The 14,568-nt window shown below is 51.0% G+C and overlaps 1 protein-coding gene across 1 annotated transcript in view; it reads right to left on the bottom strand.

The window, feature by feature from the left end:
* Itga11 (integrin subunit alpha 11) overlaps nucleotides 1-14,568 on the bottom strand; it is a 78,908-nt gene that overhangs the window by 6,767 nt on the left and 57,573 nt on the right. The window contains exons 15-23 of the mRNA XM_035444221.1: nucleotides 13,890-14,020; nucleotides 11,379-11,545; nucleotides 10,263-10,405; nucleotides 9,046-9,156; nucleotides 5,784-5,869; nucleotides 4,165-4,372; nucleotides 2,840-2,938; nucleotides 2,306-2,382; nucleotides 422-511 (exon numbers count right to left, since the gene is read on the bottom strand). Coding sequence (XP_035300112.1) covers nucleotides 422-511; nucleotides 2,306-2,382; nucleotides 2,840-2,938; nucleotides 4,165-4,372; nucleotides 5,784-5,869; nucleotides 9,046-9,156; nucleotides 10,263-10,405; nucleotides 11,379-11,545; nucleotides 13,890-14,020 — 1,112 coding nt within the window. The remainder of the gene's footprint in view (nucleotides 1-421; nucleotides 512-2,305; nucleotides 2,383-2,839; nucleotides 2,939-4,164; nucleotides 4,373-5,783; nucleotides 5,870-9,045; nucleotides 9,157-10,262; nucleotides 10,406-11,378; nucleotides 11,546-13,889; nucleotides 14,021-14,568) is intronic.

Here is a 14,568-nt window from a genome sequence, read left to right as displayed (position 1 = left end):
AGATGATTCTCCTGTCTCTGCCTCTAGGAATTGAGCTGGGGTTGCTAGGCTTATGTAGTACCTTTACCCAACGAGCCATTTCACTGGCCCCACACAGGTTGACTTTAAAAGAGTTTTTCTTTTATTTTGAGCTATGTGTACATATGTGTCTGTGAATGCAGTGCCTACAGAATTAAGAAGAGGTGTCAGATACCCTGGGACCAGAGTTACCAGTGTGGTTGGGAGCTATCTGATGTGGGTGCTGGGAACTGAACCCCAGTCCTCCGGAAGCCATTGCTCCAGCCTGCTACATTGACTTTGAAGAGCTCTGTCTTCACTTCTCCCCCAGCTTTGTGTGCTGGGGGACCTCCTCCTGCCTTCTTCCATGCTTTTCCCTCATGCCCCTCCTTTCCTCCCTCCCCCAGATGCATATTAAACTCACCTGGTAAAGAGGACATCTGCTTCATATTTGAGGTGGAAGCGAAGGAGGGCCATGTTGTCATCTGTGGTGCTGTCTTGCTCATGACTGTCACTACAAGGGGGGAGAGGTGTGGGATCAGAGAGGACACTGGCACAGAGATTCTAGAAACTGAAGGAGGATGTGCTGGCTTTTCAGGCCCCTGGGTTATGATAAGACCATCAGGGAAAGCTGAGGTGTCTCCTAGAGGGTGGGTGGTAGGTAGGAATGGGTGCCAGCTCTCTCTGTGGCCAGGCCGTCAGGGTGGACTTTGAGCAGTTCATGGCCATTCCCTGGCTGTGCCGCCTTCTCAATGAGCCTGTCCAGATTCTGAGCTGAAGATGAGGAGGGACTTGGGACTGGGAGAAGGATGAGCCTTGAGGAAAGCCACCTGCTCTGCCCTGGGTTTACTATGAGGGAGCTCACTGATCTCTGATCCTGTAGGGTGCAGCTCCCACAAAATAATGTCAGGAGAAGCCAAAGGGTACTGCTCAGAGACCCTTGGAGGGAGCATGGCCTAAGATACTTGCACCTAACAGTGAATGCTGGAGCACCAGGGCAGGTACCCACAGAGGCTAAACCCTAAGATTCCAGCTTGTACGTAAGCTAAGTTTACTCTCCAGGCTAGGGGGGTAGGGCTACAAAAGGGGTCCTCAGAAATACACCGACATCTATGTCCCTTCTTGTCCATTACTAGTTCACAAATGCCATGAACATTGCTATGCAAGCATGCTCACTCTCTGTGAGAGGAGGACCTTCTAGCCCAAGGAGGAGCCGGGAGGCCCCAACATACAAAGACGAACTCAGTTAGTGTGTCAGATGAGGATTTTGTGGACATGTGGGGTTTGTTTAAGCATAGCTGGCAGCCAGCACAGGCTGGTGAGGGGTGTCCCCAGTCTGCCTGTGATGGGGCAGAGTCACTGATGTTTGGTTTGCTAGAGGCTTTCTTCTTAGCTGAGGATTTTGGCTGGGGACAGACACCACCAACCTGTCTTCTCATCTCACACGGAGGTGACTCTCTGAGAAAGGCCTAGGGAGGTTCACCATCAACCTGGAGCAAGACACCTCCAGGAAGTCTGAGGGACAGATAGACAGACAGACCCACACAGAGGAAGAAAAATTCTCTTAAAAGTGGAGAAATGCCCAAGGAGAGTGTGATGGTTTGTACTGAAAGTCAACCCGACTGGTCCTGGCTGTGAGGGGTTGTCTAGATCGGCTTAACTGAGGCAGGAGGACCCACCCCGAGTGTGGGCAGCACCATCCTCTGGGCTGGGCTTTCTGATGGAATAAAAAGGAGAATTGGATTTGAGCACAGGGTTTACCTCTCTCCTCCCCGGATGCAGATGCACTGTGCACCAGCTGCCTGAAGCCCCAGCCTTCGCCACCATGGTGGACCATGTCCTCAAACTACCAACCCAGACAAACCCCTCTTCCCTTTAGTTCCTTGTGTCAGGCATTTTGTTATAGTAATGAGAAAAGTAACTAAAACAGAGAGAGGTAAAACCAGGACTAGAGGGGCATCAGATGGGTGTCGGGACTAACTGTCCAGCTCCCAGTTGTTTATTTCCATGCTGTGTTGTTGGAAGTCCACACAATCTCCACTGATTGTGAGGGGCTGTTGTATGGACTGACTGATGAACCTGAAGGGGTTCTAACCACGCCTGTCTAAAGCTCTTTCTACAGGTTAAGGGACGGCCATTGTCACTTGTGGCTGAGCTGCAGGATAGTGGGTGTGCAGCTTCCCCAACCCCTCCTCCATGCACCTGCTCAGCTTGGGTCAGGGAACAGGTTTGACAGTGGGATACTGTGGGCATAGGAGAGCACAGGGTGAGGAGGAGCTGATGGGGGTGAAAGAGGGGTGGGCCTGACCTGCCAGCACCCAGCTGGATCTGAAGATGGTGCAGGAACACAGACTTGCTGAACTCAAAGTCCAGACGGAAGGCCACCTGTGGAGAAGCGGGCCTGAGTGGGGAGCTCTGGGGGGTGTGGTGATTTGCACCTGCCTTTGACCACCCTCAGAACCCCGCAGAGAATGGATGGAGGAGGGAAGGGGCTGTAGAATAATGGACTGGGGCCACCATGGGTACAAAGACAGCAGCTCCCCATGGGGGTGTTCACCCCCCTTTTTTTTGAGACAGAGTCATTGGCTGGCTTCAAACTTGCTATGTAGCCAAAGATGGACTTTACCTCCTAACTTTCTGTCTCCACCTCATCAATACTGGGGTTACAGGCATACCCCAGTGCTTCATGCATGCTAGGCAAGCACTCTACCAACTGAGTTACAGCCCCAGCCAAGAAAACTAAGAACCCCCACAAACCTCCCCCTGCTCCCTAGGCCTCTGTCTGCTCCCTGATTTCTGGGTCTCAGTTTCTGTCCCTCCCTGCTGGGCCCCCAGGCTCTACCTTGGCCTTGGCCCTGAAGAAGGGGTAGCTGACATTGCAGACTTTCTTGTGTAGCAGCCTCTCCTCGTTGACACACTCAATGCTGTTGTCTGAGTCATCCTAGGATGGGCAAAACAGTAATCAGTCAGGCTCCAGTCCCGGGTCTGGAGCTCACTGCATGCTCACAGCCGGCCCCCTCACCCCACCCCACTGGTCATGGAAACTGGGCACCTGGAATGCCACTTTCTGACTACCTGAACCACAGAGGGCTTCTGTGTCTGAGGCCAGATATAGCTGGTTCGGACTAAAGGCATGAGGTGACACAGGGGAGGGGCTTATTCAATGGCCAGGTTGGTACATAGGTGTTCAGATGCATGCTGATTGTCCCCTTGTGTCTGGGGAACCAGCTAGCTGCAGGTGGGACTCTGAAGTCTAGACCTCACTCAGGCTGTGGACAGTGGCTAGGCTGGTATTGACACTCAGTCCACTTAAAGGTTGGAAGCCATTCCCCAAGCTCTGACCTCCCTGCCTCCTAAGGCTCTGAGTGGCCATGCAATGTGTGTGTGTGTGTGTGTGTGTGTGTGTAAGGGAGATCCTGGAGCCACACAATTATATTGCCTGTTCTCCAGTGACTTTGTATGGACGGCACTATTCCACATCTGGGGTCCTGGACTGGATAAAAATGGAGAAAGTAAGCTGAACACTAGCATTCTTTTCCCCCTGCTTCCTTGTAGACACAATGAGACCCCCTGCCCTGCCATCCTGCCACGATGGACTGTATACTCCGACCGTGCTACCACTTCCTCCCAAGGATTCTGTGTCAAACATGTATTTAGTGTCTTCATGAGGCAGGGAATTGTGAGGGAATGGCACACAGGCAGGTACACAGAGTAAGCAGAGGGCCCTGGTGTGAATGAACAGGTCAGACTAGAAGGCAGTGGTGATTAGGAGTGGGTGTCAGGGTATCAGGGTTAGAGTAAAAGCAGGTGGGAGCCTTGACTATGACAATAAGGAATCTGAGATTTGTCGTGAAAGGGAGGGGAATAATGGGGGTCTGGTCTTTGTGGGATTGTACACATTGGTGGCACATGCATGCATGCTTCCAAGTAGGACCCAGATGACAGCTTCAGGTATTCCTCCTGCAGTCTCAAAAGATGCAGGCTCCCTAGTAACCATGGTCCCCAGCTCTGGATGCATGCTGAAGTCCAGAGGGAGCTCTCAAAGCTACCTATATATAGACCACTCACTGAGGACCCTCAGAAGAGGGACAGGACACAGCTCTGTCAATACCATCTTTGCTCTTCTGCCCTGTCCTTGGTCAGCAGGGTGAGCAGCTAAGGTCTTACCTTCTGGATCAGGCTGGCAAACTGCAGATTTTCTGACTGTGAGATGTTGAGGACGGTGCTGTAGGCATTCTCTCCTCTGTTCTCCAGCGTGGCCTCCACGGCCACCCGGCGACGTGTGCTCTCTATGATGAAGACAGTGGTGTCGAAGGACAACGTGTAGGTGGAGCAGTCCTGTGCAGTTTTCCTTAGCACTCGTTGGCAGTACTCCCTGGGGGAAGAGGCCGCTGGCTATCAGGAAGGCGAGATGGGGGAACGAGGGCTGGAGCTGAGCCTCAGGACTGGCACAGGGATATGGGAATGGGGCACCTGGCCAGCCTCTGCCTGTGGGAACAGCCACTGAGAGAAGGAGGTGGATGGTGGGCCTGCAAAGAATTCATGCTTCCAGCCTACCACCTGCACCAAAGCCCCTGCTCTCCAGTCATAGGCTATGCCTACTCTGATCTCAGTACTTGGGAGGCAGAGGCAGGCAGATCTTTGTAAGGTAGAGGCTAGCCTGGTCTGCAAAGTTGCCAGACGGCCACGGCTACACAGAGAAACCCTGTCACAAAAAAGGTGCCTATTGGCATTGCACCCTAGTTTACCTTGTGTTCTAGTCTGTTTCCTCCAGGAAACTGTGGGTTCTGTATTTGACCATGTCATGTGGAGGGCAGAGGACAATTTGTGAGGGTTGGTTCTCTTCTTTTACCAAGTAGGTCCCAGGGATCAAACTCAGGTCATTAGACATTTATCCACAAGCACGTTTACCACTGAACCATCTCACCAGCATCCCTTAGAATCTTTCCCTTAGAGAGACTGGAAAGCCCTGGTGGTCAGCTGGTGAACCCTACCCATTACCCAGGATCTGGAGTTAGAGGACAAGACTCAGAACTCTGGTTCATCTGTCTTTGCCTTCTATATGTTTTTGTTGTTGTTCTTTGCTTGTTTGTCTTTAAATTTACTTATTTCATGTGCACGTGCATTTCTTCTGCATGCATATTTGCATAGCACATGTGTGCCTGGTGCCCATGGAGGTTAGAAGATGCCATCATATCCCCTGGAACTGGAGTCACAGATGTTTGAACTGGGTCCTCTGAGAGAACAGCCAATGCTCTTAACCACTGAACCATCTGTCCAGTCCTGTTTGTTATTTGACAAGGTCTCTTTTCATTCTGGCTGGCTTGGAACTCACAGATAACTTGTCTTTGCCTCTCAAGTTCTGAGATTAAAGGTGTGTGCTACCACGCCTGAGCTTCCCTCCCCACTCTCTGAGAGGCTCTCATGTAGCCCAGACTGACCTTGAACTCACTAAGTAGCCAGGAATGCCTTGGATTTCTGACCACTTCCTTGAGTGCTGTCACCATGTATGGACCACCACATGTACTTTATTCTATGTTTGGGCTTGAACCTAGGGCTTTGTGCATGCTAGGCAAGCGCTCTATCCACTCAGCTACATCCCTAGCTCCCTGGCCCCACTTCCTATCTGTGTAGTAGCTTGGGCACCAATGGAACTGTTCCGTTCTCCAAGAAGCTGGAGAGGTTAGAGTAGGTTAAAGCAGCTACACTGGGACAATCCAGCCCTGAGGAGCTCCAGGGCCACCAGCAGAGAGGGGTCAAGATGTGTGAATCAAGGAGCCACTCACGTGGCGGTGGGGAGATCACACCGAGCATCCAGTACAAGGTCAGGGACACAGTGCTCATCCTCATTACAGCCATTCCAGAAAGGCACCTGCAGAGAGAGAGCCATGTGGGTGACTGGAGAGGGGACCATGACCTCCAATCCTAGAATCTAAAGTCCCCAGCCTTTGTCTCTGCCAGCGGATGGGGCTCTGCCTGCCTTGTCATCCCCCAACACACCTCCTTGCTGATTTCTTCACCCCTGCATAGATTCTCCCTTCTCTAAGAGAAAGCGCTCAACCAGGCTGGCAGCACAGGCTCCCTCGCTCGGGCAGCACAGTTCCAGTCCACAGGAACTGCCCATCTGTTGTGTTTAAGATGCTTAATCCTGGAGATGTAGGCTGCGAATGACACAGCGTCTGCTCTTGGATGGTGGGGATGACTGACAGGGGAACAAACAGCTATGGTGGGAAATGTGCAAAAAAGCAGAAACACAAGGGCCGGAAGAGGCAGAGGGAGGAGGACTGGCTCTTTGGGCCTGTAGGTGTGCAGGGAAATTTTCAAGGTGGTGACAGTGGGTCAGAGTATGGAAGCACTCTGAGTTGGATGCATCAGGGCAGTGGGAAGTCCAAAAGCAAGCCAGAAGTACAAAGGCCCTGAGGCTGAAGAGATGTGAATGCAGGAAATGACTCCATAGTCCAGAGCTGTGTAGAGAGGGGCCAGGCAGAGGAGAGGCCTTCCTATAAGGTCACCTCTTATACCTGACGGTGTCAGCAAGCACTCTGGCATGGGAGGGCCCTGTTAGAAAAGCATGCTGAGGGAGGTGGGAGGGTGGACTGGGAGGGGCCGGACTAGAAGCAGAGAGGGGAAATAGCTATAATACTCAGGAGGGATGAAGATGGCACAGGCTTGCCAAAGGTCTCAGAGGTGGGGTCACTAGGACCTAGAAGCTCTTGGGGCTGAGGGAGGGGCCTGGAGTGTTATCCCATTCTTGATTCTTTTTCACATTCTGCAAGGCAGATACAGTTCAGGAGCTTGGCTTGTGTGTGTGTGTGTGTGTGTGTGTGTGTGTGTGTGTGTGTGCGCGCGTGTGTGTGTGTGTGCGCGCGCGCGCGCGCGCGCATGTTTGTCCTGTGGCTCATCAACAGTACAGCTCAGTAGGGGCTGGGTGCTGAAGCCTGGCTCAGCCACAGTCACAACCCTCAGCACATGGATACAGTCTTGACTGGAGGTGAGGGACAGAAGATCTGGCCTCATTAGCTCCTCTCAAAAGACAGACTAGTGTGGAATATTCCTTTATACAATGTGAATATATGTCACTATGATTGGCTTAATAAAGAAGCTGACTGGCCTATAGCTAGGCAGGAGAGCCAGACTAAGTGAATGCTGGGAAAAAGGAGGAGTCTTGGGAGTTGTGAGCCAGACTCAGAACAACATGGGAAGTTCATAGATGTGGTAAATGAGCCTGGGGCAGTACATAGATTAATAGAAATGGGTTAATTTAAGTTGTAAGAGCTGGCTGGAGACAAGCCTAAGCTATCAGCAGAGCATTTATAATTAATATTAAAGTCTCTGGTTACTGGGGAATGACTGGTGGGACAGAAAAGTTCGCCTACAGACTGGGCCCTGGGTTTGAACACGTTGTTAGAGATACCCAGTCTACAAAGATACTGTATACTCTTCATTAAGTCTGGGCTGGGGTCCTGGTGGCTCAGGTCTCCAGCCCAGCCATCAAAGAAGCTCACAGAAGACAGAGCTGGTCCTCAGAAGTTCCAGCCAGGTGATGAAGAGGAATGGCTTTTGCACTCAGTGCCGCAAACTGTCTCAACCCAGGGTCTCATGTAGTCTAGGATGGCCTTGAATTTGCTATGTAGCTGACAATGACTTTGAACTTCAGATCTTTCATTTCCTGAGTGCTGGGGTTGCAGGCATATGCTACTACTACACCTGATGTATGTCATGCTGGAGAGAGAGCCCAGGGCACTGAGCATGCTAAGCGAGCCCTCTGTCAGCTAAGCCACATCCACAGCTCTTGTTGCTCCATAACTGGGTATGGTGGGGCACACCTGTAACCCCAGCACTCAGGTGGTATCGACACAAGAGACCACTCTGGCTCTACCTTTCACTTTCCCCTCACTTTCTCTCACTCCCTCGCCCTGGAAACACAGCAGCTTTCTGGGTTTTAAATCAGGTTCTCCTCAGCTCTGAGCTCCTCCTGCAGGAAGTTTTCTGGCTACCACCTGGGGTGGCTCACATCCTCCATCTCTACCTGCAGTCAGGATTCTGGGGTCATGAGGGTCCCGTCATGGGTGACTACTGCACATGAATCCACCTCATGGGCTTTGTGAGTGAGCGGTATGCACTCCTTCATCCCCTTGCTGTATAGGCTTGTAATTATGGTGTCAGGAAGCAGACAGCTTTCTTCCCCTGCCAGCCCAGTGACTCACACGGGAGAAAAGGGACAAGGAAGAGCAGATGGGCCTGGTGGGAGGCTGGGAGGGGCTGAGAGAGGATGCATGCTGTGGGGAGGGCTGGAAGGGTGTACGGGGTTGGGAGTACTGTGGAGGATGGGAGGGGCTGTGTGAGTATGGGCATGACAGTGAGACACACTCTGCTGCCAACCCTATAGACCTATCAGAGTGCTGGAGAAATCCAAGCAAGCACTTGGGTGACTTTGAGGCTGCGGGCTGGACTTTGCTTGAGTGCCTGGACCTCAGAAGCTCCAGGTTTCTGAGCGCTGTGCTATGATTAAGCCTTTTTCTAACATCTAGAGTCCAATGTCGCCTTCTGTAAATCCTGCCGGCTCTCCCAGCCTACTTAGACAGAAATGGGGAGACCTTGAGTGGATTTTCCAGGGAGCAAACTCCCCAAGCTATTAATAGAGGATGCAGGTGGCCTAGAGCTGGAGGCTAGATGCTAAGGGATGGGGCCTCTGCCACTGGCAAAGAGAAAGCTTTCCTTTGGGATACTTAGTAGCAAGTCAGGAGAGTTCATCAGAGTTAGTCTCTCTCAACAACACAAGAGCAAGCTCAAAGCACTTGAGTCCTCCTCTGCAAATGAGGGAGTATGAGCAGTCGTGGATCTCTTCTGGGCCTCTCTGCATTTCCCCAGGAGCCACTCAGTGCTCCCCTGTGCAGAGGACATGGGAAGCCCACAAAGGAGGCGTGTCCTGCCGTTACTAGCTGTGGGTCTCTGAGGACAGGAAGCAGGAGGGTGAGGGAAGGACTCCTCCCTACTTAATATACTACAGGTTTGGAGCTGGATATGTGGCAGAGGGGCCGCACGCACCGACACTCTGAGTGTAGTGGGCCAGCCGTTGTCTAGCATGGGGCCGTGGTCAGGATCCTCCAGGGAGTACTCCACAGAGAAGGTCACAGGCTTCACGTAGTCAGCAGTGTCCTATGGAGAGAGGAGGGCAGAGTTCAGAGAGGGAGAGGACCGTTTCCTGGGCCACACTCTAGACTAGAACTTCCACCCCTGTAGACTAGAGGACAGCGGCTTGTGGCCTTCAGGGTAAGTTGCCAGGTAGACAATGGTTCCTATCAAGATGGAAAGTGTGTGCCAGGTAAAAAGCATATGCCAGTCTTGTGTCCTGAAGTTTTACCACACTCCTGTTCACCCTTCAAAGTCCAACTCTCATGGCTCAGATTCCTTGGTCCTTCAGGAAGCCTGGCAGGCACCTTCCTCCTTCCTCCAGATTGCTTACTTTGGCTACTCCCATGGCACTGAAACTGCTTAACTGTTTTTGTCTTTGTTTTGTTTTTGTTTCACTATATAGGCCAGGCTGGCCCCAAACACAATCTTCCTGCCTCAGCCTCCCAAGAACTGGGATTACTTACAGCCATGTACCATGCCCAGCTAAAAACCCACTGGTGTGCCTGACTTTCCTCCCCATCAAGGAATATTCTCGAAACCTCTTCATGTGGCCCAACCATTGTGATATGGCCTTATAATGAGTGAATGAATGAACATGTGAACAAGACAAGGAGATTCAGTTTGTCCTGACTATGGATGACAAATGCCAGGGGCACTCAAAGCTGCCTAAAAGCACCTGTGCCCTAGAGCTATGGTCAGTACACTTGGTATTCTGTATAAAGGCTCTCCCCTCTCTTAGGGTGCCATTGGTCCACATGTCCATGCCTCTGCCTGCCTTACCAGGTCTTTATCTCCATCTCATCCTGCTCTTCTGACTTTCTGGCAATGGGTGGTGTCTCATTCTTTCCCTCAACTTCTCAGATGAACTCACTTCCCTGATTTCATTCCTTCTAGGGGTACACGTCTGGGAAAGCGAGGGTTTGTGGTATGGTGGGTGGTACAGCCATGAGGGCTTCTATCTGGGGCCTGAGGAGGGGCACTGGCCAAGGTTGGCCACACTGCTCTCTGGCTATCCCATGAGGGCTCGGCACTGGCCTGGCACTGATGGGGCTGTCACTTCCTACAGATATTCCTCCACTTGGTACCCTTCTTGTAGGGCTTAGGGCCTGCTCACGGGCTGCTGGGCTCACCAGGACATGGAAGTTGATCCTTTGGCAGTGGTCCTGGCCAGAGGAGAGTAGCACAGCCCTGTTGGTAAACTGGTCTCCACCCTCATCCAGATGAGCCCGTGGCATGTACCGTCTCTCATCCATGGTGGCATTGTACCTGATTCCTGGGAGAGGGGAGAGGGCAAGACCAAGCTGGGGCTTCATCCCTATCCTAGATTGTTTACCTCTGGGCTGGCCTCATCCCTCACAGGCAGCTGGAAGCTAGAAGCTTCCATATTGGGAGTAAGAGATATGGTGAGGAGCAAGGAGAGGAAGAGGAGGAGGAAGGTGTGAGGACAGCAGGAGGAAGGAAGAAAGGGAGAAAAGTGAGCCTTGCAAAAAGGAGAGGGACGGGCGGGGCTAATGTTGCTCAGTGCTGTTGACCAATGACCTCCCCAGCCCTCCCTCCAATGCTCCTGCTTACGCCATAGTCAGCCTTTCTCCCTGCAGCCTACAAAAATCTGACAGTTAGGAATGACACAGTGTCTTCTGTCCCCCAGGCAGCCCTCTAGTGGCTGTATCCTTGAATCTTTGCCCTGTCATCGATGGTACTTCCAAGAAAAGTGCCCAACCATCAGGCCGGGATGTGTCTTCATCTCCCCCTCACAGCTTTCTGTCCTCTGGTTTTGTGTCTCATCACTGGAAGGGACATATATACCTGTGGTCGCTATTGCATCTATCACTTCTAGGACTGCATAGTCCAGGAAGCAGGCACTTGAATCTAATCTGAGGTAAAAGAAAAGGACCCTTCCCAGGCCCTTGGCCCTGCTGGGTGGCACATGCCAGCTCCTCGATGCTGGCTCAAGGTTGGCTCCTTGGGTCTGTCTGACTCCTGTAGTCCACTGCCTGCCTTTGGCACCCCATTCAAAATACAACCAAGGGACGTTCTTTTTGTCCCTGGCCTTTCCCATCAGCTCTCCCCACTACCACTCTTGCCCTGTCAGGGGTCCCTTGAAAGGGGAGCATCAGAGAGAATCCAGCAGGCATTGAAGGTGGCTCAGAACCCGTTTCGGGAAAGTCCCAGGCTGTAAACTAGAACAATCACAAAGACCACAGAGAGATTGGAGTTTGGCTGGTGGCCCAAGGAGGCTGGTTTACCGACAGTTGCTGTCTGGAAGTGGGGTGCCAGGAAGATAGGCACGAAGCAGAGGAAAGCAGCCAGACAGGTGGCATCCCTCCCATTTCGATTGCAGTCTTTGTGGAAGATGTTGATCTTGGGCGGCTCAAAGCGGAGGCTGGCATTGATCTGAACCACGGGGCGGGCCCTGGAGAAGACAGGCAGGTCAGCTAGTAAGGGCTGGAGCTCTGACTGCCTCACTGGGACCCAGGGACAGAGGAACAGACTCAGATGGGAATGGAATCTGTAAAACCTCTCTAGAGGGTGTGGTGTGGTAGGTGGGGCAGAGATGCCTCAGGAAGCCACAGGACTGATTGGCCAAAGAGAGAGGGTGGTTAGGGGCTCAGCAACTTCAGGGCTCTGGGATAGTCCTCTCTCCTCTTCCTCAGGGTTGTTCTTACTGAGGACTGGATTCCCTTCACCCTTCATGTCCAACCCAACATATATTCAATCAGCTGGAGACAGAGGGGCTGAGGAGATGGCTCAGGGGTTAAGAGTACTGGTCACATTTTCAGAGGACACAGGTTTGATTCCCAGCACAAACTTAGGTGGCAGCTCAACCATGTGCAACTACAGTTCCAGGGGATCTGACACCTACTTCTGGCTTGTATGGGCACCAGTAAACACATGGTGCACAGGCATACATACGGACAAAGCATTTATAAAATAAAAATTAGAAAGAAGAAAGGAAGTGTTGTGAGCTTGACCAATCCAAGACTTTCTCAGAAGCCCTTCCGAAATGACAAAAGGAACCTAGCTCTGTGTCCTGGCTCAGGAGCCGACTTGACAAGGCCAGTCTGGGGCTGAGGCCAGAGCTTTGAAGGAGTTAAGGTTTCCGTTACTAGGAACTTGGCTTTTTCCCTGAAGAGACTGGAGTTGTCATCCAAGGCTGCCGTGTGCTGTAATGCTCTTGAGGTACCCTATGTTCCCTTTGTGCAACGCGGCTTGATTACCTTCCCACTGACTTCATCCCATTGGATGACAGTTTCTGCTCACTTTGTCCCATTTCTCCCCTGAAAATAACAGATAAAACACTACACTTCTAAATAAGCTTGCTTGGCATATGTCATAGCTTGTGCAAGACCTCCTGATCTTATCTGTCCCTTCATCTTCTGATCCCCTGGTCCTCTCTCTCAGGACCTGTCACTGAAGAATAGGTCAGGAAGGAACAGTGGAACAAAGCAAAGAAAAAAGAAAGAGAGGGGGAAAAAAGGAAAAGAAAACTCATGTCAGGGTCAGGTGCAGAGAATATAGCTCAGTTGGTAGTGAGCTTTCCCAGCACGCAAGAAGCTCTGGGTTTGATTCCCAGCCTCACATAAACAAGGTGTGGTGTTGAGATGGAGTCAGGAGACTCAAAAGTTCAAAGTCATCCTTGACTTCACGTTGAGTTTACAAACCAACCAACAAAAAAAATCCCATGCCAAGGCTGCACCCCAGGTCACACTAAACTGAGTGAGACATGAGCATGTTTAAACAGTGTCTCTCAAGTTTTAATCTGCATGCAGCACCACCTCCTGCAGATATCTAGTTACGGCACAGATCCAATGCGGTCAGTCAGGTCAGCACAGACCCTGAGAGTCTAATGGGCTATGGAGTGAGGCTGAGTGGATGGTGGCTGAGTGGAGCACCATTAGAAGACCAGTCAGTTGCCAAAAGTGTCAGTGTTAAGATGGTAGAAGTTGTTTGACGCTTTATTCAAATTTTAAGTTAGTTCAAAAACCCTAGAGAATGAAATCGATCCATGAACAAATATTTAAAAAGCTCCAATCAGCCTGGCATGATGGTATAAAGCCTTTAACCTTAGCAAAGATAGGTGGGTCTCTGTGAGCTTGAGGCCAGGCTGGTCTACATAGTGAGTTCCAGGCTAACCATGGCTACATTTTAAAAGTAGTAGTACACAGGAAAATGCCTGGGCTTTTCTAAAACATTGACATGGAACTACAAAAAAAAAAAAAAAAAAAAAAAAAAAAAAAAAAAAAAAAGGACCTGGGCAGTGGTGGCACACACCTTTAATCCCAGCACTTGGGAGGCCAAGGCAGGTGTACCTCTGTAAATTCGAGGTTAGCCTGGTCTACAAAGTGAGTTCCAGGACAGCTAGGACTGTGACACAGAGAAACCCTGTCTTGGGGACAAAAAAAGGAAATGAAGTCAGAGAGGGTTGGAAGAAAGAAACCCCTATTATCCGTGTCCATTCTGTGCTGGAGGGGAAGGAAATGCCTTCTAGAGGAGGCTCAGTGCTCCCTCTAAGTAGCCTGGGAGGCAGCAGGAACTAGAGTGTAGGAAAAGTTCTGGGGGTGAGAGATAAATTTTAGATCTGAAAGAGGTCAAAAGAATTAGGACTCCAAGGTCACACAGGATGGGAGAGGTTCAGGATTAATTTGGATCACAGCAGTTAAAATCAAGGGCAAGGAACCCGAAGCGGATCTTTGAAACACTCTATTCAGGTAACCCTCAGGGAAGTCTTCTAGTTAGAGAAAAACAGAGGAACCAACCACAAAACCACAGCATTGCCCAGGGCGCCCACTGCTAGGTCCACCAGCCCATCCTCATTGAGGTCCAGTTGTCCATGGATGCTGCAGCCGAAATGCTGCAGGCCGGGAGCCAGCTCTGAGGCGGCAATTCTCTGCAGGAAGAGGAGAGCAAGGGTGTGTGTGTACTGTGAGCCCAGGTTAGCTGGGGTGAGGGGGTGGGGCAGACACAATTCTGAGCTCTGAGAACCTGGCAGCTGCCTCATCAGAGAAACCTCTACCTTTAAAGTCACTGTTTTGGATGAAAATATTATGTCTCGAAATATTCTCCAACAAGGTTTGGTGGCTCACATTTATAATTCTAGTACTTGAGAGGTGGAAATAGGATCATGAGTTCAAGGCCAGCGTGGGCTACACAGCAAGACCTTGCCTCACAAATCTAAGGGGTGAAGGTGTAACTGAGTGCTGAAGTGCTTCACCGGAAGGTGAGAGGCCCTAAGTTTGATCCTCAGCACCACAAAAAGTAAAATAAAGTACTTGGTGAATGTCAATGTATTTTACCTGGGCAGATAACAAAACCCACCAATATTTCTACCTTGGTGTATTTATTTGACTGTCTTACTAATAAAATAGGTAAGCAAATTACAATATTTAGATCATTGACTCACAACTGCAGCTACCTGCCCTGGGCTTTATCAACAAT

This window comes from Cricetulus griseus, chromosome 4 (genome assembly GCF_003668045.3).
Source record: "Cricetulus griseus strain 17A/GY chromosome 4, alternate assembly CriGri-PICRH-1.0, whole genome shotgun sequence".
In the NCBI taxonomy this organism is placed as follows: domain Eukaryota; kingdom Metazoa; phylum Chordata; class Mammalia; order Rodentia; family Cricetidae; genus Cricetulus; species Cricetulus griseus.
This window is presented reverse-complemented; position numbering and strand designations above follow the sequence as displayed.